We start from the raw sequence: 24,016 nt of genomic DNA, 5'->3' as shown, positions 1-24,016 counted from the left end.
CGTCAATCTGCCGGTGTAGTAAATGGACAGGTGATTATTCCAGCTGATTTATGAATGGTGTTTTGAGATTCATGTAGTCGAAATTATTTAGAATGAACGTAAGGTGGACCTGATAAAGCACAAAACTGAAACGGGACACGGAAACAGGACACGAAAACGGGACATGGGGACGGGACATGGAACGGGGCACGGAACACGGGACACGATAACCGGACAATTTGTAAAAAAAAAAAAACAATAAGCAGATTCCGCTGGTGTACTCACGCCCGCTGGTGGTGAGCTTGGTCCTGAGGCCGGCGGTGCTGGTGGCGGTGCTGCCAATGCTGGCAGGGGACCTGAAAGACGATAGATGTACTTTCAGAACCTAGACAATTGATTTGTGTTTAGTGGCAGGTTATTCATGTGCAAAAAAAAGTCGCATACGTCAGAGCATTGTAATTCGTCACTTTTTACAAATGTATTTTATGAATCAATTTTATACAGCATGTCAACTCGATATCCTCCTCGATATTCTATATACGACTTGATACTCGACATGCAGAAGAATAAAGCATATGTCAAACGTCAGGCTAACAGTTATTTAATGAAATTATTGCCTCCAAATGGAGTAAAACTCCACTTGTGCTAACACAACACTCTTCAATCGTCCTCCAATTTCACATTGGACTCTTACCACCCGAGGAGCGGTGAGGTGTCTTTCACCTTTTCAGCTGCACCTGAAATGAGATAGCTAAAATTAATGTTTTCATTAGAGATCTTTAAATTGGTAACGAGCGAGCGAGCGCAGCGAGCGAAGCGAAGTCTTTTCAATATAACGGAAAAATCTTAGTATGAGCGGCCCGGCCCGGCCCGGCCCGGCCCGGCCTGTAACGCTTTTGAGAGGCTTATATCTCAGCAACCGCTGGACCGATTGGCCTGCGGTCTTTTTTGCTGGATAGGGGCTATCCAGCAAAAAAGATCCCTTCTACCTCGTAATTGACTACTTTTGATACATCTCAGTGACCGTCGTGGCATGTGCCACGTGAAAAGTCAAGGGTGTTCAAGCAGTTTTGCAAAAGTAGTGATTTTGATAGGCCCATATCTCAGCAGCGGCTTGGGCGATTGCCTTGCGGTAGTTTTTATAGGGTAGCTGCATCCCTTCTACCTAAGGTCAGATACTCTTGATCTATGTGAGTGACCCCCACTGCACGTGCAAAATGCAAAAAGAAGAGGTGCCAAATTTGTTCCCATTTCAGTAACTCGGTAATTACTGTGGCGATTTCGCTGAAACTTGGCATACAGGTAGGCACCCACCAGGCAATGCATTCCCATGTGTTGGGGTTAGGGTGCTACTGCACGTGCGCACGTGCAGGGGGCGCTTCCATATCTCGAGAACGGCTGGGCCGATTGCGCTCAAATTTGGTACACGGTTGGGGACCGGTTAGTAGGGTGCCGTGCAAAAGTCATTTTGGACCCTGTTTGCACGTGCGCACGTGCAGAATGCCGCTTCCAGATCTCAGGAACGGCTGGGCCGATTGCGTTCAAATTTGGCACACCGCTAGCGATCGGTTAGAAGGGTGCTTTGCACAAGCCCGTTGGAAGTACCCTCTCGCCCTTCCGCAAGTGCAGGGCTCACTCTCTTGCTCGCTCGTTCTTCGCCCAAAAGGCGTTTTACTGGTGGATATGATTGAGAAATGGTACGATCAACAGCTTGCTTGTTATCAAGTATAGCTACAAAATTAATTCCAGAACAACAATTCCTCTCCCCTAAAAACATTCCCGAAACTAACCTGTCTCGGTAGGCCTCTGATCCTGTGACGGGCGAGTGTGCGGCAGCTGAAATGCCGGCCTGCCGGATTGGCTCCGACGGTCGACGGCTCAGCTGCGCCAGAGCCGCACACCCGCCTCCGTCAACCTGCCGGTGCAGTAAATGACAAGTTATTATTCCAGGTGATTTATGAATGACGTCATCTGCGTATTTTCAGTTTTACTTTCATTAGCATCATGGACTACTGTATTACTAATACTACTAGTTACTATATTGCTGACTACTGCATTATCGATATATAGTAGTCTAGGTCGGCATGTAAAAAAAATGACTTTATAAGAATAAACTTTATACAAATACGCAATACATAATACAAAGGACTACACAAAAATACCAAAATACATATTTGAAATAAAAATATACGGGACACGAGAATAGGGACGCATGAGACATTGATCCAGGACAATATGTTCATAACAATAAGCAGATTCCGCTGGTGAACTCACGCCCGCTGGTGGTGGGCTTGGTCCTGAGGCCGGCGGTGCTGGTGGTGGTGCTGCCAATGCTGGAACGGGAGCTGAAAGACCAGAGATGAATATCTAGCACCTAGCTTTTGACCGTTGATTGTTTGTCAGTTACAATTTAGTGCCAAGCCAAAAATCGCATATCGATGTAGTTCGTTATCTGTCACACAATCTACAAAGTTTTGAGTAATCTACAAAGTACAGGACGTCTACGAGATATCCTATCCTTGAGATCCTATCTTTGAATCAATATTGGAAATGCAGAAGAGTAAAGCTTATGCCAAACGCTCAATAGGAGCTTATTTAATTTTGAACTAAAATCGTCAAATTGCGCCACAAACGACTGAACAGAGCGCCACATTCGTCTCTGACCACCAGAGCGGTGTGTTGTATTTCACCGTCTCAGGAGCGCCGCCACCGCTCACCCGCCTCAGCCGGTCGGAAACGGGAAGCTGAAATTGAGGGCCGCCATCAAAAATAAATAGAGACAATACAAAGGGGTCTAACCGGTAAATGATGAAAAAAACATTCACCTACCATGAAGTGCAACTACAAAGGTTGAATCACAAATATGCGTCACACAAGAAGCGTCCCACAGACTAACCTGTCTCGGGAGGCCTCTGATCCTGTGACGGGCGAGTGTGCGGCAGCTGAAATGCCGGACTGCCGGATTGGCTCCGGCGGTCGACGGCTCAGCTGCGCCAGAGCCGCACACCCGCCTCCGTCAACCTGCCAGTGCAGTAAATGGACAGATGATTGTCCCAGATGATTTATGTATGACGTCACATGTATGTTACTAGTTTTACTTTGATTAGCACCATACACTACTGTATTACTATTACTACTACTGTAATGCTGACAACTGCATTATTGACATAGAGTAGTCTATGTTAGCATATATAACAAAGAAGGACTTTATATATAAAAATACAAGGGGACGGGACACGGGGAACGTAACACAGGACATTGACCCCGGGAAATTGTGTACATCAATAAGCAGATTCCGCTGGTGAACTCACGCCCGCTGGTGGTGGGCTTGGTCCTGAGGCCGGCGGTGCTGGTGGTGGTGCTGCCAAAGCTGGCAGGGGATCTGAAACACAATAGATAAATATTTAGCACTTGCACCATTTGTAGGTATAGGTATTAGGTACATCGTAACTTGTAGTTTTTTTTTTTTTTGACGACATGACAACTGGCCCAGGTATATCGCTTGCAAGACTCCTCACAATATTTATGAGATGAAGGTAGAAGTAAACTAACACTAAGCACGCACAAAGCTGTTTGAGATTACTATCAAATCCTTTATCAATGTATTGATAACACATACAATTACACAATTCATGCGTGTCTGTTCACTGTCAATAGGTACAATACTAAAACACTCACGGAGGCTGGTGGTGGTGATTCCGGAGCAGGTGGTGCTGGTGCTGGTGCTGGTGCTGGTGATGGCTGGTCTGAAAGAGAAGAAATAAACATTGACCGCAAATTGATGCAACTGTTCGAAAATACAATGGATTCACCTCTGAACCAGAGTCTAATCGTCAGAAAAAAATCATGACGGAATCAGTTATCAATATTTGAGTAAGGACAGTAGTGCAGTTCTTCCATTGCATTGATTATGAAGAAGAAATTACTGACAGAATATCATGTGCAGCATAGGAAAAAAAATTATCGTTTTCAGTTTCAATCAAAGATCAGCCACTCACGGAGGCTGGTGGAGGATTTGATCCCGGAGCCGGTGGTGCTGGTGGCGGTGCTGGTGAAGGTGGTGGACCTAAAATAATACAAATGTTTTAATAACTAGGTATGCAGAGACCAATTAGCGCCGCATATAATACAGATAGGCAATAAAACTGCTAACCACACAACCATTGGTTTGACGTTACATACGTAGGCCTAGGTATATTGTACCAAACTCTTCTTATATTTTGATAGAAATATTGTAAGAAAAAGGAACAAAAGATGATAATTGTGGTTATTTGACGCAAAAACACGACCATTCATAACACCAGTAAAACGCCTTTTGGGCAAAGAACGAGCGAGCGAGATAGTGAGCCCTGCACGTGCGGAAGGGCGAGAGGGTACTTCCAACGGGGCTTGTGCAAAGCACCCTTCTAAACGGTCGCTAGCGGGGAACCAAATTTGAACGCAATCGGCCCAGCCGTTCCTGAGATCTAGAAGCGGCATTCTGCACGTGCGCACGTGCAAACGGGGTCCAAACTGACTTTTGCACGGCACCCTACTAACCGGTCCCCAGCCGTGTACCAAATTTGAGCACAATCGGCCCAGCCGTTCTCGAGATCTGGAAACGCCCCCTGCACGTGCGCACGTGCAGTAGCACCCTAGCTGCAACACATGGGAATGCATTGCCTGGCGGGTGCCTACCTGTATGCCAAGTTTCAGCGAAATCGCCCAAGTAATTACCGAGTTATTAAAATGGGAATAAATTTGACACCTCTTATTGTTGTATTTTGCACGTGCACTGGGGTGACCCATGGCATCGAGAGTATCCTATTTTTGGTAGAAGGGATGCAGCTGCCCTACAAAAACTACCACAAGACAATCGCCCTTATAGCGGCTGCTGAGATATGAGCCTCTCAAAATCACTACTTTTGCAAAACAGCTTGAACACCCTTGACTTTTCACGTGGCACGTGCCACGATGGTCACTGAGATGTATCAAAAGTAGTCAATTACGGGGTAGAAGGGATGGGGCTACCCAACAAAAAAGACCGCAGGCCAATCGGTCCAGCGGTTGCTGAGATATAAGCCTCTCAAAAGTGTTACAGGCCGGGCCGGGCCGGGCCGGGCCGGGCCGCTCATACTGAGATTTTTCCGTTATATTGAAAAGACTTCGCTTCGCTCGCTGCGCTCGCTCGCTCGTAAAAATGAAAATTCAGAACTGATCGTCTTGCAGTTGAAAAAAACATCTAAGATAAAACTAGGGAAGTTAATCTTATTTATTGCGTACTCGTACATACATAAAATTTAAACTCTGTAGTATTTAAGTGATTGACAGAACCAAAGCACAGTCGAGAATGTTCAGATCGTTCACAGCGGTTCTGGAGCAGCGCCGTGGTCGCGGAAAAGATAAAACTTGTATTCTATCAACATTCATTACAACAATTACCAAAAATTGTATTTCCTATTGACGAGTAAGGCGGGCGACAGTGTTCCCGCCGATATCACGTCTGTACTCACGGAGGCTGGTGGCGGGCTTGGTGCTGAGGCCGGTTGTGCTGGTGGTGGTGCTGGTGGATGACCTGTAAAAGAATCAGCACATGTTGAGTTTTACTTGTTATTTATTGTAAGAAAAATATGGCGTTCACTTTGTCTTAACCCGTTTTGCGCTAATTATAATTCCTGATTGAATATTTGGGACAATTCAAAGTATGGCCTATCGGTATAGGTATGATGACAAAAAAGCAGACTATATCAATGTGTCTCGAACTTGCGACTAAAATAAAACAACTAAAGGAGGGAGGAGCGATATTGGCACGTCCAACGACGTCGAATCTCTTTGGATCGATATCTTTCCTAACTTAGGCAAAAACGATAAAATAAGAATAGGTGCTTTCTACAGACCTCCCAATCAAACACAACAAACTAATCTTGCCATGCTTGACGAGATAGAAAAGGGCATTGTCAGTGAAACAATTCTTTTAGGGGATTTCAATTTGCCCAGACTTGTGGGAGGTCTAACATCTATTACTGGGGAAACGAGGCTATTCAGGGAAAACTTTGATGAACTATTTTTGACTCAACATGTTCTGGAGCCCACCAGAAAAGATGAAATACTTGACTTAATTTTAACCAACAACGAAAGTCTTATTGAAGATGTCACATTGGGTGAAACAATTGGTAACAGTGACCATGTGATTATAAGGTTCAACATTAAATGTAAATTAAAGAGAACAAGCATCAGACAAAACCTTACCCAAAATTTTGCAAAAGGAAATTATGAAGCTATTCGGGCATTTTTTAGAAGCATGAAATGGTTACGAATGCTTGAAGGGAAAAATGTTCACGAAATGTGGAGTATTTTCAAAACAACAATAGCAGAGGCCCAAGATCTTTTTATTCCTATGAAAAGAAAGCTGTCAGGAAAACCATTAAAACCAATTTGGTTTAACAGTAATGTGCAAAAGAGTTTTAGTGAAAAGAAAACAGCATTTCGTCTGTTCAAAACAGCTCCATCGACTGACAATAAATCGCATTATATCAAAGCCAGATCGAGACTCAAAAAGATAATTCGAGAGGCCAAACGAGCAGCTGAGATTAGATTGGCAAATGAATGTGGAGGTGATCTCAAGCGGTTTTTCGGTTTTTATAAATTTAACAGGCATGATCCAAGAATCGGGTTAATAGAAAAAGATGGGCAAGTTTATCATGAAGATAAGCTCAAAGCTAGGACATTTAATGAGCAGTTTTCAAGTGTTTTTACTGATGAGTGTCTAGCAAATATGCCAATAAGTAGAAATGATGCCAGACTGTTCAGCAAACTTACAACTATCGATTTAGTTCAAACCGACATCTTGAAACATCTCGAAAACCTTAAAGCAAATAAGGCTTGTGGTCCCGATGCTATTTCAGCAAGAATACTAAAGGAAGCTGCAAAAGAGCTTTCCGTGCCTCTTTATATAATATTCAAACACTCATTTGAAACAGGTATTATACCTGAAGACTGGAAGCATGCGTACGTGGTACCAATCTTTAAGGGGGGTAGTAAAACTAAGGTTGAAAATTATAGGCCTGTTAGCTTAACTTCTATCGCTTGTAAAATACTAGAGAAAATAATAAAATGTAATATACTGAATCACTTAGAGCAAAATGAACTTTTATTGCCTTCTCAACATGGATTCAGAGCTGGACGATCGTGTCTGACAAATTTGCTAGACTTTATCGAATATGTAACAGAGCTATTAGACAGGGGACAGAAGGTAGCAGTAGTGTATTTAGATTTTTGTAAAGCTTTCGACAAGGTTCCACATCAAAGATTATTAGTTTCATTACAGTGTCATGGCTTAGACGGTTTTCTCCTTAGATGGATAGAGACCTGGCTGGTAGGACGTAAGCAGCGAGTTGTTTTGAATGGACAACAGTCTGAGTGGGCGGAGGTTAAGAGTGGTGTACCACAAGGTTCGGTTCTAGCCCCATTGCTCTTTATTATTTTTGTAAACTCTCTGGATAATAATTTAAGCAGTAGGCTTTGGAAGTTTTCTGATGACATTAAGCTGGCAAAAGCAATTACATCAGACGAGGACATGAAAACATTACAATCAGATTTAAACATTCTTTTCAATTGGAGCAGAAAATGGCAGATGGAATTTAACGTAGAGAAATGCAAAGTTCTTAGCGTTGGGGTAAATGAAAATGATCGATATTATTTAAACGGCAGTCAACTGCAAAATGTTTTTGAAGAAAGAGATTTAGGTGTTTTGATCACAAATGATCTAAAATTCAGTCATCAATGTCAAGAAGCGCGTAAAAAGTCTCTGAAAATGTTGGGAGTAATATATAGAAACGTTAATTATAAAAGTAAAGACGTTATGAAAAAACTTTATTGTTCTCTTGTTCGTCCACATTTAGAGTATTGTGCACAGGCATGGTACTCGCCCTTTAAAAAAGACGCCAAGTCTCTAGATCGTGTGCAGAGGAAGGCCACTAGGATGGTGCATGGTTTTCGCGGGATGACTTACAGAGAAAGGCTTGTCTCGTTAAATATGTTTTCACTCCATTACCGGAGAGTGAGAGGTGATTTGATTGAATTGTTCAAAATTTATAGAGGTATTGATATGCTAGATTTTAAGAGCTTGTTCACGATAAGTTCGAACTCTACAAGAGGACATGGATGTAAATTGGAAAAGAAATTTTCAAAAACGCGTTTAAGGCAGTCCTTTTTTACTAACCGCGTCATTGATATGTGGAATAGCTTACCTCCTTGGGTTATTGATAGTTCCTCCCTTAACAAATTCAAACATAACGTGGATTTGTATTTTACGGAGCGTGGTGCGGTCTTTGACACCATTGAAGACGTAGACAACTCTGATAGGTTTCGTTGTTAGGATACACTCATTGCATTCATTGTCATGTAAATCTTGTTCAGTGTGCATGAATGTGTACATCACTGTGTATTTCATCCTTGTAACCTTGTTGGGCTCCTGTAGCCTGTTGTTACATTGTAATATATGTTACGTTATGTTATGTTAACTACGCTTTTATGGTCAATTGATGATAAGACACTTACGGACGCTGCTGGCGGGCTTGGTGCTGAGGCCGGTGGTGCTGGTGGTGACGGGTTTGGTGCTGAGGCCGGTGGTGCTGGTGGTGGTGCTGGTAGATGACCTGAAAGGGAAGAAATACAAATTAACCACAAACCGATGAAACTGTTACAAAATACGGCGGATTCGCCTCTCAACCAGTCCTACAGTCAACAAAATCGGCACGGAATCCGTTTCCAGCGTTTTATTATTTTTTTAATATTACAGCGTTTTATTTTATTATACACATATTCTTCCATGATCTGATTATGAAGAAAAAATTACCGAAAAAAAAATATTGTATGTAACATAGCGAGAAGAACAAGTTTTACGTTTTCAGGTTTCAATAAAAAAAAAAATCAGACACTCACGGAGGCTGGTGCCGGGCTTGATCCCGGAGCCGGTGGTGCTGGTGATGGTGATGGTGCTGGTGCTGGTGTTGGTGCTGGTGATGGCTGGTGGTGATGGCAGACCTGAAATAATATAAACGATTGAATTATTGTACATGACAGACCAAATGATAACCTTATCATACAGACAGAGCGGTAGCACTGTATACGGCAAAATAAACAAAATTAGTCTGACACTACAATACAAAAAGTTTCGATAACATATAACGAAACCGTGAAATCTGCAACTAAAAAACAAGTTCATGGTGCATTTCACACAGATAGACGACTATTGGACACAGCAAAGAAGAGTCGCAATTTACAGTTTCGTATATCGAATCTAAATAAGTGTATCCAAGACAATGACGGAACACATTATTCCATTTGTTTTGTCTGTGTATCAATTATCAACGTCAAGCGTTCCTTTGCTAGAAACTAGCCACGGACGACAGTGTGCCCAATGACATCGTGTCCGAGCTATCAGAGGCCGGTGGTGGTCTTCCCTATGTATTTACTGAGACCTGCGGCGCAGCACTCTTCAGGTGCTGTATGGCAGAGCCATCTGTTGGCTAACACTGAAACTACTGAGTCGTGCGGTACAGCAGTCTTCAGGTGCTGTATGTCAGAGCCATCTGCTGCCGACATAAGAAACTACTGAGCCGTGCGGTACGGCATGTTTCAGGCGCTGTATGCCAGAGCCATCTGTTGGCGACATAAGAAACTACTGAGACCTGCGGCGCAGCACTCTTCAGGTGCTGTATGACAGAGCCATCTGTTGTCGACATAAGAAACTACTGAGTCGTGCGGTACAGCATGCTTCAAGCGCTGTATGCTAGAGCCATCTGTTGCCGACATAAGAAACTACTGAGTCGTGCGGTACGGCATGTTTCAGGCGCTGTATGCCAGAGCCATCTGTTGGCGACATAAGAAACTACTGAGACCTGCGGCGCAGCACTCTTCAGGTGCTGTATGACAGAGCCATCTGTTGTCGACATAAGAAACTACTGAGTCGTGCGGTACAGCATGCTTCAAGCGCTGTATGCTAGAGCCATCTGTTGCCGACATAAGAAACTACCGAGTCGTACGGTACAGCATGCTTCAGGCGCTGTATGCCAGAGCCATCTGTTGTCGAGATGGATAACTACTGAGTTGTGCGGTACAGCATGCTTCAGGTGCTGTATGCCAGAGCCATCTGTTGCCGACATGAGAAACTACTGAGTCGTGCGGTACAGCATGCTTCAGGCGCTGTATGCCAAAGCCATCTGTTGGCTAACACTGAAACTACTGAGTCGTGCGGTACAGCAATCTTCAGGTGCTGTATGCCAGAGCCATCTGTTGTCAACATAAGAAACTACTGAGTCGTGCGGTACAGCATGCTTCAGGTGCTGTATGCCAGAGCCATCTGTTGGCTACATAAGAAACTACTGAGTCGTGCGGTACAGCATGCTTCAGGCGCTGTATGCCAAAGCCATCTGTTGGCTAACACTGAAACTACTGAGTCGTGCGGTACAGCATGCTTCAGGCGCTGTATGCCAAAGCCATCTGTTGGCTAACACTGAAACTACTGAGTCGTGCGGTACAGCATGCTTCAGGTGCTGTATGCCAGAGCCATCTGTTGGCTAACACTGAAACTGCTGAGTCGTACGGTACAGCATGCTTCAGGTGCTGTATGCCAGAGCCATCTGTTGGCTAACACTGAAACTACTGAGTCGTGCGGTACAGCATGCTTCAGGCACTATATAACAGAGCCATCTGTTGTCGACATAAGAAACTACTGAGTCGTGTGGCGCAGCACTCTTCAGGTGCTGTATGCCAGAGCCATCTGTTGCCGACATAAGAAACTACTGAGTCGTGCGGTACAGCATGCTTCAGGCGCTGTATGCCAGAGCCATCTGTTGTCGAGATGAATAACTACTGAGTCGAGCAGCACAACATGTTTCAGGCGCTATATACTAGCGCCATCTGTTGCCTTATTTCAAACTACTGAGACGTGCGGTACAGGAGGAAACAGTGTGCCCGCCGATATCGCATCTGTACTCACGGAGGCTGGTGGCGGGCTTGGTCCCGGAGCCGGTGGTGCTGGTGGTGGTGATGGTAGATGACCTGAAAAAGAATCAGCACATGTTTTATTCAAATTGTGATACATTGTAAGAAAAAGCATCGCTAATTTCTTTTCTAAACACGTCTTACGTTTTTGGGCATTACTGACAAACTATTAGTTACAATACAATGTAAGGCCCATCTATCTACATTTTGTGATGACAAATGAACTACTAATGTGTCTCGAAATTACGAATAAAATAAAATGCTAACGCCTTTATGGCCAATATGTTATAAGACACTCACGGACGCTGGTGGCGGGCTTGGTGCTGAGGCCGGTGGTGCTGGTGGTGGCGGGCTTGGTGCTGAGGCCGGTGGTGCTGGTGGAGGTGCTGGTTGATGGTCTGAAAGGAAGGAATACAAATTAAAATTATAAATTGAGCCCGATTGCTGCATGTATAATAAATTACGGTGGTTTCTTTCCTTACCACATCTTACGATTAGAAGCTTCCCGACAGAATCCGTCATCAGTATTTGAAAAGATATAATTACGGAGCGAGCGAAGCGAGCGTAGCCTTTCCTTAGATTAACGGAAATTTCTGAGTATGAGCGGCCGGCCGGCCGGCCGGCCGTGGTCACGCTTTTGCGACGCTTACGATATCTCAGCAACCACTTGACCGATTTACACGCGGTAATTTTTGTAGGGTAGCTTCATTCCTTTTACCAAGTATTGGACTATTCCCGATGCATGTGGGTGACCCCTTATGCACGTGCCACGTGCAAAACGAGGAGGTGTCACTTTTGTAATTGTTGCAATATCTCGGTAACTACTTGGCCGATTGCGCTGAAAGTTGGCATGTAGGTAGGCACCCACTAGGCAATGCATATCCATGTGACAGAGTTGGGGTGCTGCTGCACGTGCGCACGTGCAGGGGTCGATTCCAGATCTCGAGAACGGCTGGACCGATTGCGCTCAAATTTGGCACATGGTTAGGGACCGGTTAGTAGGGTGCCGTGCAAAAGTCAGTTGGGACCCATTTTGCACTTGCGCACGTGCAGGGTGCCACTTCCAGATCTCGAGAACGGCTGGGCCGATTGTGCTCAAATTTGGCACCTCGCTAGAGACCGGTTAGTAGGGTGCAGTGCACAAGTTAGTTGGAGGTACCCCCTCGCAATTTCGCACGTGCAAGGCCCACCGTCTCGCTCGCTCCGTTAGTCGCCCCAAAAGGCGTTATACTGGTACTACAGTACTTCACTTTATCTGATTATGAAGAAGAAATTACTCACTAAATCTCTGTTTATAATACAAAATCAGTTTTTCGTTTTCAGGTTCAAAGATCAGCCACTCACGGATGCTGGTGGAGGACTTGATCCCGGAGCCGGTGGTGCTGGTGGAGGACTTGATCCCAGAGCCGGTGGTGCTGGTGGCGGTGATGGTGGTAGTGGACCTGAAATAATACAAACGTTTTAATTATTAGGTACGCAGAGACCAATTAGCGCCGCATATAATACAGATACAATAAAACGGCTAACTACACAACAGATATTACTGACATTGGTTTGACGTTACATACGTAGGCCTAGGTATATTGTACCAATTTCTTCTTATAGTTTGATAAAAAATCTTGTGAGAAAAAAAGAACAAGAAATGATAATTGTGGTTATTTGACGCAGAAACACGACCATTCATAACAAAATGAAAACTCAGAACTGATCGTCTTGCAGTTGAAAAAAATCATCTAAGATAAAACTTGTATTCTATCAACATTCATTACAATTACCAAATAATCTATCTTACTATTTCAACAGGATCCATCTGTCTGTCTGTTTGTCTGTCCGCCACGCCGTGTAGTGGGTTCAATTTAGCCGGCCTACAGGGCAGACGGTATATCGTAAGGGGTTGAAATTTGCACACCTTCTAGGTGACAGAGTGGGTCAGCGCCTTTTCTAGGTTTCGGCTCGCTGGGGTGCACGGTTCGCGCGTGGGGCGCGCCGGAAGAACGCCACTGAAATTTTGATCGGTTCGTAGATCTTCATTGAGAGCCGGGGTCGACAAACTTTGTGAGCTAAATGCATGCCGATCGGTGGCGAGTGCCTCGCATTGGCGGATCGGCAAGTTATTAATTTGAATGAAAAGTGGCGAAAAAATGTGTTGACTGTCGCTAAATGGGTACAGTTTGTGATGGAATTTACAAATGCACCACGTTTGCCGCAATGCGTCACATTTGTCCCAAGGCTCCATCTTCGTCGCAAATCGCACAGTTTTGTCAAATATGGTCCGATGTGGGTGCAATTTGGTGCCAAGATGCATGCTCAATCGTCGGGTGAAAATGCGCCGCGTTTGTCGCAATGCGCCACATATGCCACAAGGCGTCATTTCCGACAAATACGATTAAACGTAATGGAATGGCACGAATAGGGGCAGGGCTGGGAACACTTTAAGTCTGATATTTTAGTACTGATTGGATCCAATTATTATGTGACCTGACATGACCCAGCGGTGTTGGTAGGGGAAGGGGTAGGGGTAGGGGTAGGGGTAGGGGTATGGGTAGGGTAGTGGTAGGGGTAGGGGTAGGGGTAGTGGTACGAGTAGTAGTAGGAGTAGGGGTAGTGGTAGGGGTAGTAGTAGGGGTAGTAGTAGGGGTAGTGGTAGGGGTAGGAGTATGGGTAGGAGTAGTGGTAGGGGTAGGAGTATGGGTAGGAGTAGTGGTAGGGGTAGGGGTAGTGGTAGTGGTAGATGTAGTGGTATGGGGGTAGTGGTAGGGGTAGGGGTAGGGTTAGTGGTAGTGGTAGGGGTAGGGGTAGATGTAGGGGTAGGGGTAGGGGTAGAGGTAGTGGTAGGGGGAGGGGCAGTGGTAGGGGTAGGGGTAGTGGTGGAGGCAAAAATAGAAGTGTGGCCCGGGCTGATCCCATGGGACGGGAGGTGACCTATGTGACCTGGCCTGACCCAAAGTGACCGGGGGTGACCCCCTCGACCCGTCTTGACCCCGTATCACCCAAATTTCATCCAACGAAGTCCTCAGAACAGTTCTTTTTTAAATTCTCTTCACATTTCTGTCCATATTTATGCTTCTAGACGACGCATCGATTTGAATCGAACACCATTCGAAAGGAAATTGGCTGGTGCCGCATTTTATGACCACGCAGCAAAGCAAGTGGCGCAGCCGCTTGTCTATATTACTATTTGAGGAAGGCGTAGTTTCTGTCTATTACGAAGGTCGTGACATGGTGCTACGTAGCGCGGGTTACAGGTCACACCGTTGCACCTACCGCGCTGAAATTTGCGCAAGTTATAGAACAAGGATGGACAACGTGCCTTTGAGCGGTCTCGGCTCGATCGGATCGATAGCGAGCGCGTGGCGCGTGCCCAAAAAGTGCAAATTCGCGTCATAGACTTTACATGTATAAATCGGCTGGCAAAAACGGGCGAAAATGGCTAAATTTGCCCGACACGGGTCCGTTCCCCGTGCAATATCTCGGTAGCCGTGCGCCCGATCGGCACGGGGAAAACAGCATCGTGTAGAGAATCGAACGGGCAATCGAATAGTGTGCGGTGCAGGGGTGGCACGCGCCACATGCAAGTGTGAGGGCAATTTCATTTCAAAAAGTGCCATTTTAAACGGATTTTGGAATTTATATTAATTTCAGGTGATCGTCAGACGGAATGAGTTGAAACAGCGCCTATTAGCAATAAAAATGTACCGCCTCTCATGGAAAAATTGTGAAAAGCTAATTGATCAAAAACAATGTGGAAAAAATCGCTGAATTAAATGGTATTTGTCCATAATGTGCCACTAAAAAGATACACGGATTTTGCTGCTTAACCTGATACGTTTGACAATTGAAATTGCTATCATTGGAAAGAGCATTCAATTCTCTCCAAGATCCAATCATCACGTTTGCATGACAAGCAACAGTATTCTTAAAAATATAAATGTTTTAAACCTCTGCAAAACGATTTTTAGCGAAAATTATCTACGCCTTTCATTTGTCTTAACCCTCGCCGGCCGAGGGGGGGGGGCGGGTGCCGCCCCCCCCATAGGGTTTTTTCGCGATAGCTCCAAACACGCTGGCGATAGAGAGCTGAAACTAGGCATACCTGACCTTTGATCCAAGCCGGATCTTTTGACACCAACCGCATTTTTGGGTCAGGTCAGGTCACTGACCTATGACGTCATAAGTGAACCTCTGCACGGTCTTCAGATGTCGCAACTTCGCAACGCCCTCACTGCCAGAGGAGATGTCACAGGGAAATGAAACTTGCAGGATCTAGTATCCATTATGAGTCCCACAACTTGTATATCTCGGATTTTTCCTAAAGGTCATATGAGGTCAGGTCATTTTCGTGACCTCACCATTATAAGTCAATGGGGAAAAATTCAAACTGCTATTCTGGCGCCGGGAACGATCTCCAACTATCTCAAGCACACGGAATCGTGATTTGATGCACTCCTTGCAAGGTTAGATGCGTCACTTTTGCAATGTTGACCTTGCGTGACGTCATTTATGACGTCATCAAGGTCAAATTAGTTTTTCGTCAATAACTCTTGATCAAATTGAGCTAGCGAGTCGAGAAAGGCACCAATGGACTCAGGAAGGCCTGCCAAATCGAATGATATGCGACATGACCTCTTTCGACCAACTTCGTGACCTGGGGGTGCTGACCTGACCTTGACCTGAGGTCAACACCCCAAGTTGACCTGACCCGGACAAAAAGTATATCATTCGACGCGCCTGAGCGAGGCGAACACGATGCTGCCAAAATCGGCGCTCTGCGGCCGTTTTTGGCGAAGTTATTCACCAAAAACTGAACCGTACCCTGGGGCACTTGACCTGACCTCAGAGGTCACCGGTTGACCCAGGACCTTAAAATCGGGTACCAATCTCTGCGTCTCGTAACGGCGCACACGCTCGTTTTTTCCGCGACGCGCTAGCTCCACCAGGGGCGAAACGGCGAGGGGGGGTCGTACCCGCCCCCCCCCTCGGCCGGCGCGTATGTAGAAAACCAATAGGTCCGGCGAGGGTTAAAACTACGCACCTCAATTATAAAGCACATTTGACAGATTCTGAAGTGGAAAGCATGCTTATCAGACACGGGCACCTCGATGCGGTGGATATTTTTTCCACAAACCAAAACGTTTAGCCGTCAAAAAGCAATCGACCGAAATGGATAGATAACCGAACCGACACAAGAACAACCGAACACCCGCCGATCGTAAGTACCCCTTTTCGCGTTGCGGAGCACGCGGGTCACCCTAGTTTATTTTCTATAGACGAGAACAGCGGGAGACAGTGTGCCCGCCGATATCGCGTCTGTACTCACGGAGGCTGGTGGCGGGCTTGGTGCTGAGGCCGGTGGTGCTGGTGGTGTTGATGGTAGATGACCTAAAAAAAGAATCAGCACACGTTGAGTTCAAATTGTTATTCAATGTAAGAAAAATATTGCGTTCACTTTTTTCTTAACACGTTTTGCGCTCATAAGCATTCCTAATGGAATATTTGTTACAATATGATGTATGGTTGATCGATATAAATTTAGTGATGATTAACCCGCGCCGGGCCGGTGCTCTGAGATTCCACGCCGGGTCGCGGGGGTCTGAACACCCCCCCCCCCTTTTAACCCGCGCCCCGCTGGGGGGGCAGAATCTGCCCCCTCCCGTTTTTCGCCAATAACTTCTAAACGCGTTACGCCAGCGACGTCAAACTTTCAGTACCTTATCATACATCAATTAGACACGTTCCCTGAAAATCTGGGCGAAATCCGTCGGAAATGTTTTGAGAAATTGACGTTTTTGTGACGTCATGTTCGCCATTTTCGCCTCAAAAACGGCAAAATTTCAAACGCCGCTAACATCGTCATTTTTAAAGGAATCAAGACGTATCAAAAAAGTGATACGTGATTCTACTTTGTCTATCAAATGGCTATCTCGGTTTTTTGAAAATTTTGGATTTTGGCCCACATTTTTTCTAAAAAAACTGACTTTTTTGGGAAAATAATTATAAAATCCAAAATTTTGAGTGTATCAAAAAACCGGAATATATGTCAGAGAAGTGGTGTATGTGCACCTACATACTAATTTTTAGAAGAATCGGTTCAAAAATGTGGGAGTTATTCAAAATTTTATGACGTCACGACACACAAAATTTTGAAAAATGATTTTTTTTGGAAGTTCTAGACCTCGTACGGAAACAAAAATAGCACCATTCGATTTGCAGTGAAAAACTGCATCGGATAGACACCTTTTTAGGCCTTAACAACCAACTTCAAAATTTGACCTCATTTGACCTGACCTTGACCTGACCTCGACCTGAAATTCATCCAGAGGTGGTCCATATCACTTATTGAGTATGCCTATTGAATTCTATGAGTAAAATGACCCATAAAACATGTGTCGCACATGCCCTTTTTATATTTTGTTTTTGGTGACCTGACCTGACCTGACCTGACCTTGACCTTGACCTTTGAATGACATTGTATGCAACGAATATTGTCTTGGTAGTCTAAGAACACGTTTTGGTCAAACAGTCTCAGTCCATTCTTCGGCAACTACGGTGCAAGGCCGATACTGTAGAAACTTGCATCTTGTACCCTTGACCTGACCTTGACCTGACCTCTGACCTACTTAAGCAAAAAAAATTTGGGCTCTTTGGATCCGCCTTGTTGAGAGCTTTCGATTGCCGTTTTCCCCGTCCTTCTACGACCATCGGTTCAGAAGTTAGACAAGGGGGGGCAGAATCTCCCCCCCCCCAGCAGGGCGCGTATGGCTGAATAGCCCAGCGGGGCGCGGGTTAACTCGGCTCCTGGGCCACGTAGCGACACGCGGTAAGCGACAATCAAAATAACGTAGGACGAAAACACTTCAGTCATATTTTGGGTCAGGTCAAAGGTCAGGTCGCCAGAGCTCACCAAAGGTAAAATGTTGACTATTTCAACATTTTGGAAACTGCCAACGGCTATCTCCGGAACCGATAGAGCTACAGCGCCGTGGAAACGCGCATTCGATAGCCCTTTTACAGACCTTTCTGAGTAATGTTCTCAGATTTGACCTCAGGTCAACGGTTTAGCCTCCAGAGGGCAAAAACTCCAAAATGGTCGTTTTTACGAAAAGCAATAACTTTTGACTCAAAAGAGCCATGACATTACTTTTGCCAGCATCGTGTTCCTCTCGTCGAGACGCGTCGAATGAATTATAATTTGACCTTGAAAGGTCAATTTGAAAATTTGACCTTAGGTCAAGGTCATGACCTGACCGGAAAAGGTCATGTTGCATATCAGTCGATCCGTAACGTCGAGCTGAACACATCTAAGGCGTTTTCAGCGCTCTAGCACGCCTTTATCAGAAGTTATTAGTGAAAAACTGTTCGATTCTGTAAGTGACCTGAGATGACCTCGGGGACATAAAGAGGGGTCACACTCACAGTTGCCATTTTCCGGTTCAGTGTGTCAATGTTATCTACATCTCGATGTATGAGAGTGTCTAGAATAGCGTTCGTGCAAAACAGACGCTTTTCAATTTTCTCCCGTTGGCTTATAATGGAGAGGCCGCAAAATTGACCTGACCTTAGGTCATCGATATCGAAATTCCGAGATATACATTTTATAGATAAGGTTGATCTTATTAATCGCTAAAAGTTTTAAGGCAATCGATCAATCGATGTAGCTATGACGAACATTCTTATTTTTTATGAGGTGAGGTCACTTGGCGTGACCTGGTGACCTGACCTAAGACGACCTGGGTCTGAAATTTTCACAACATGTGCGGAAAAGATGCACGAACAGGTGTTGCAAAAACAGCGGCGCTCCGCGCTGCCGTTTTTTTAGATATCTGCAAAAAACCGCAAGGGGGGTGTTCAAACACCCCTTTCTATTCTAGGCCCGGCGCGGGTTAACAAACTATGAATGTGTCTCAAACTTACGACTTAAATGAAAGATATTTGATTTTATAGTCAATTTGTGATAAGATACTCACGGAGGCTGGTGGCGGGCTTGGTGCTGAGGCCGGTGGTGCTGGTGGTGGTGCTGGTAGATGACCTGAAAGGGAGATAATACAAATTGACCGCAAACCGACAGATATCCTATAAAATACAGTGGATTCACCGCTCAACCTGTCCTACGGTCAAAAAAATCCTGACGGAATACGTTATTATTGTGGCATTATGGTATTATTGCTATCGATCTGATTATGAAAACAATATAGACCATAAATCATTTTTAACATTGAGAAAAGAACAAATTTTACGTGTTCAGGATGCATTCAATGATGTATATGTTACGGGTCATATGCTAACTTGGGCAGTATGCAAACTACCCGGGCAGTATGCATACTACCCAACAGCCCGGGCAGTATGCATACCGCCCGGGTAGTATGCATACTACCCGACCCCTTGGGCAGTATGCATACCGCCCAAAAGCTTGGGCAGTTTGCATACTGCCCGCTTTCCGACTTAAAGTTGTGTAATCCATGTCCACATTAAGAATATAAATGGCTCTCTAGATAACTATAGATCGACTGAGAAGAATTTTTGTCGTCAAACGTGATTGATCGATCGTAGGATGGAATGAGGATTGGAATAAAGTGTTGAAATTCATTTTTCCCAAATCCATTGTTGAATAACCAGTGGCCAACAAGTCATTGTCATTGTGAAGCGTGAACTGAACAAAATGAAACGACGACGACAAAATTTGACGTCATCAATTTTCAACAGTTCTTTTTTCGCTATAACTTTGCCAAAAAAGAGGAATCAATCTCAAATTTGGTATGTGGATAGAAGGCGGTAGGGACTATCACATATTTTCCGTTTTTTGAAATTCAAAAAAAAATAACTTTTTGGATTTTTTGCCTATTATATTCAAAAAATTACTTTTTCGATTTTAGGGGGTCAAAATCTAAAAATTTAAAAAATCTGAAATAACAGTTTTGTAGCTCTCTAATTCGACACCTTTTATACCTATTCTTAAACATTTTATGTATCTATAAAGCTGTAGGCCTGACAGCTCTTCCCGCGAAACCTTTTTTGGGTCGAAAATGGCAGAAATGACGTCACTCCGACGTCATTAGCGGCCAACCTATCATAGCCTTTGGAAATTTTTTGGTCACAATGTTTAATAGCTTCGATCCCGGGAGGGTACTGAAAGTTTGATGGCAATCGGCGCAGCGGAATTCTGGAGATATATCGAAAAAAAACTAAGGGGGACAAAAAATGCCCCCCCCCACCACCCGGAAGGTTAAAACGTTTGTCATTCACATACATATATACACGAGTTATTGCATTAACAAGCCTCACGAAGAGTAGTCAACATACTGCCCGAGTAAACATCTTGCCCGTGAGAAGAAAGGTGGGTGGTATGCATACTACCCGGGAGGTATGCATACTGCCCGGGCGGTATGCATACTGCCCAAGGGGTCGGGTAGTATGCATACTACCCGGGCGGTATGCATACTGCCCGGGCTGTTGGGTAGTATGCATACTGCCCGGGCAGTTTGCATACTGCCCAAGTTAGCATATGACCCGTAACATATACACTCACGGAGACTGGTGGCTGGCCTGGTTCCGGAGCCGGTGGTGCTGGCGGTGGTGCTGGTGGTGGTGCTGGTGATGGTGCTGGTAGATGATCTGAAAAGCAGTCAGTACGTTTTTAGATCAGCGTGTTATGCTCAGTAAGAACAAGAAGTGAGACGAACAGGCTGGTCAAAATAACGACGATAGGAATACGTTTTACAAGTGCATGGTCATTTTATGATTCGACACTTACGGACATGCTGGTGGTGGGATCGATCCCGGAGCCGGTGGTGCTGGTGATGGTGATGGTGATGGTGATGGTGCTGCTGATGGTGATGGTCATGCTGGGGTTGATGGTGATGTTGGAGCTGAAACAAGACGTAAGCCCTGTCATGCAATTCTGACCAGACGGATATATTTTTAGATTCATCACAGCAGTAACCGTTTCACCCTCACCATGACGATTCGTTTTACTCCCCCTTCTTTCTACCTATCAAAAACACATGCGCCCTTACCAAAGTAGCTCAAACTGTGTGACTGTATGGCCACCCCGGTGGGGGATCTCCCAGCGGCGCCACTGTGTGACTGTATGGCCACCCCGGTGGGGGATCTCCCAGCGGCGCCCGGGACTCACCGTGCCTGAGACATCCTTCGTGGTGCCTCGGACATCCTTCGTGGTGCCTCGGACATCCTTCGTGGTGCCTCGGACATCCTTCGTGGTGCCTCGGAAACTTCGTCTTCAGTCGATGCTTCTCTCAGTCGTTTGCGCGGCAATCCAGCTCCCTGGACTCTTGTCGGTGCTGTTCTTCTAGTTGGACCCATTCACGCCGTATGTTCAGTATCAGCGCCTCCAGCTGTAGTGCGTGACTCCGCTCCAGAGATTCCAGCTCCCCTCGCCGCCTCTGATCCAGCTGCTGTCGCTCCAGCTGAAGTCGAGCTCTGAGTACCAGCGACTGTCTCTCGGCCGGAGCTCTGAGTACCAGCGACTGTCTCTCGGCCGGAGCTCTGAGTACCAGCGACTGTCTCTCGGCCGGAGCTCTGAGTACCAGCGACTGTCTCTCTGTCGAGCTCTGAGTACCAGCGACTGTCTCTCTGTCGAGCTCTGAGTACCAGCGACTGTCTCTCGGCCGGAGCTCTGAGTACCAGCGACTGTCTCTCGGCCGGCACGTTCACACCTCGAGAGGCCTCCTCGTGCTGCCGAAGGAGCTGCTCACGCTCCTTCTGGTGACGCGCCAGCAGGCTCTGCAGGTGATGGTTGTGCTCCTGCTCCTGCTGCCGACGCTCCTCTGTGTGTTTCTTGTTCAGATCGCTGCGACTGTGTGCGGCCCCTCGCGGTTCCAGCTCATGACATCGCCCTTGGCTTGGGCGAGGAGGACCATCTGATGGTCGCTCCTCCTCATCGCAGTGCTGCTCCTCGTCTTCGATCTCTCCGGCGCGGTCACCCTGCGGCGAGTCTGGAACACAGCAGGTCAGAGAGAAGTTACAATTTTAACACTACTTAGTTTGTATATAACTTTTTCCTGGCCATGGCATGTTTATAACGCAGGCGAACAGGATAGTGAAGGGGTGTACATACACCCCTCGACGATTGGCCACTATGACATATAGAAGCACCAAACTTACAGAGCAGACTGCAGAGGGACTGATAGGAAATCTCGATCCTCTGAAAATTTGGTGATAATGTTTAAATGAAAAAAGGAACATAGTTCTCTTTTTTGGAAATGATAAAATATCTAGATATCTTTTCCAACCACTTTGGTATTAGGTGCATTATTTAGGCCTACGAATCGTTTGACGTTTTACTGTTTACATATAAAGTTGCGTATTATCTGACATCGGAGCCTGTCACTCACCTTCCTCAGGGCACTGCTGCTCCTGAAGCTGCTCCAGCTCCTTCTGCAGCTCATCCTGCAGCTGCTGACGTCTCCTGCTCCATTCCTCCGGGGGCCGATTCTTCTCCTCTTCAGAGCCTGTGTTTGGATGCCTTTCCTCCAGCTCTTGGCACTGCTGCCGCAATGCCTGCTGGAGATTTCCCCACTGCTGCTGGTGGGAGCGATCAAGTTGTTTCGACTGTTTTCGGTGCCTCTTGTTCAGCTTCCTTTGTCCTCTCCATTTCAGGAACCGCCGCAGAAGCCTGGCTCGTGGCTGCTGATCGATCTCCATGTTCAAGCATCTGGTGTCTTCCTCGTGCTTCCGAAGGAGCTGTTCACGCTCCTCCTGGTGACGCGCCAGCAGGCTCCTGGTGACACGCTGCTGATCATCGTGTTCCTGCTCCTGAAGCTGCTCCTTTAACTCCTCCCCCAGCTGCTGACGTCCCCTCCTGCACTCCTCCAGCAGCCGATCCAACTCCTCCAACCGGACGCTCGGGAGCCTCTCCTCCAGCTCTTGTGACTCTCTCAGGTGTCTGAGCTCTAGCTCTAGCCTCTGTTTCCGCAGTGTCCGCCGGAGTTTTTCGCATTGCTTCTGGTGGGAGAGGTCCAGCTGCCTTAACTGGTCCTCAGTCGGCATGTTCAGGCATCCAGTGTCCTCTTTGTGCTGCTGATGAAGCTCAATGCGCTCCTCATAGTGACGTTCGTCCAAGTTCTGCCACTCCTGGCCGTGTTTCTGCTCCAGATGTCGACGCTCCTCTTCATGCTCCTTGTCCATCCTCACTCTTTCTTCGTTTCCTGGGTTCTCCAGCTCCTGCCATAGCTGCTGATGTTGTAGTTCCAGCTCCTTCCACCGCTGCTGATGTTGCTGTTCAATCAGCTGCCACCTCTGCCCGTGTGGGCGAGCCGGACCCTCTGATGGCTGCTCCTCCTCATCGCAGTGCTGCTCCTCGTCTTCGATCTCTCCGTCGCGGTCACCATGCGACGAGTCTGGAACACAGCAGGTCAGACAGAAGTCACACGCTGGGAGGACGGTCGATAGGCGACCAAATCGAAAGAAAACTGGATCACTATTCACAATACAAGGTAAAAGACCATGTGTTATGGCATGTCATTTATCAGCATGAGCAAGAGAGTAGCAAAATCGAGTTACTTCGCTTGTTAGGATGTGAGATGACGTCACCGGTGACGTCATATGATGACCTATGACGTCACCGGTGCGGGACGGACGGGGATTGGTCGCCTGCGGCTGTGCGGTGACCGGCCGAGATGGTCTGGGCCAAATACACCAGTTTGGATCGAGCCAGCGTGTGTGGCGGACGTCACCTCACGTTATAACAGTGGCGACGAGACTGAACCCGCGCGGCGTGCGCCATGGCCAGTCTGAGTGGTTTGGTGAGGGAGTTTGATCCCAGTCAAGAGTCGTTTGGGACATATGCCAGATGGCTGGAACAGTACCTGGTGGCTACGGGTGTCTCTGGCCAAGCTAAGAGACGTGCGACTCTGCTCAGTGTGGTAGGACCTAAGACATTTGCACTGCTGGAGGATCTGGTAGCGCCGCAGACGGTCAGCGACCTGGAGTACGAGCAGCTAGTCACTGTGCTGCAAGGTCACTTTGAGCCGAAGTCATCTGAGATCGTCGCTCGGTTCCGCTTTCATTCGTGCTGCAGAGACGAGAACGAATCGGT

At 46.3% G+C, this 24,016-nt stretch overlaps 1 protein-coding gene across 1 annotated transcript; it reads right to left on the bottom strand.

Moving 5' to 3' along the window:
* Positions 1–2,701: 2,701 nt before the first annotated feature.
* Positions 2,702–23,704, bottom strand: LOC122386029 (trichohyalin-like). The gene is made up of 8 exons (XM_043374807.1): positions 23,668–23,704; positions 22,314–23,318; positions 21,571–21,914; positions 12,310–12,407; positions 3,658–3,725; positions 3,291–3,361; positions 2,876–3,000; positions 2,702–2,723 (listed from the first exon to the last, which is right to left on the bottom strand). The coding sequence occupies exons 1-8, from the start codon at positions 23,702–23,704 to the stop codon at positions 2,702–2,704; spliced, it is 1,770 nt and encodes a 589-aa protein (XP_043230742.1).
* Positions 23,705–24,016: the final 312 nt, after the last annotated feature.

Source organism: Amphibalanus amphitrite, unplaced genomic scaffold (assembly GCF_019059575.1).
Source record: "Amphibalanus amphitrite isolate SeventyFive unplaced genomic scaffold, NRLGWU_Aamphi_draft 000238F_arrow, whole genome shotgun sequence".
In the NCBI taxonomy this organism is placed as follows: Eukaryota; Metazoa; Arthropoda; class Thecostraca; order Balanomorpha; family Balanidae; genus Amphibalanus; species Amphibalanus amphitrite.
The sequence above is the reverse complement of the archived record's forward strand: the minus strand, read 5'-3'. Positions and strand labels throughout refer to the sequence as shown.

Coding starts and splice junctions, on each gene's coding strand:
- LOC122386029 (XM_043374807.1), bottom strand. CDS start 23,704: ATGGCGCACGCCGCGCGGGTTCAGTCTCGTCGCCACT. Junction 12,408..21,570: donor CGGCCGAGAGACAGTCGCTG/GTACTCAGAGCT, acceptor GTATTATTTCAG/GTCCACTACCACCATCACCG. Junction 3,726..12,309: donor CAAGTCCTCCACCAGCATCC/GTGAGTGGCTGA, acceptor CTTCTCTTTCAG/ACCAGCCATCACCAGCACCA.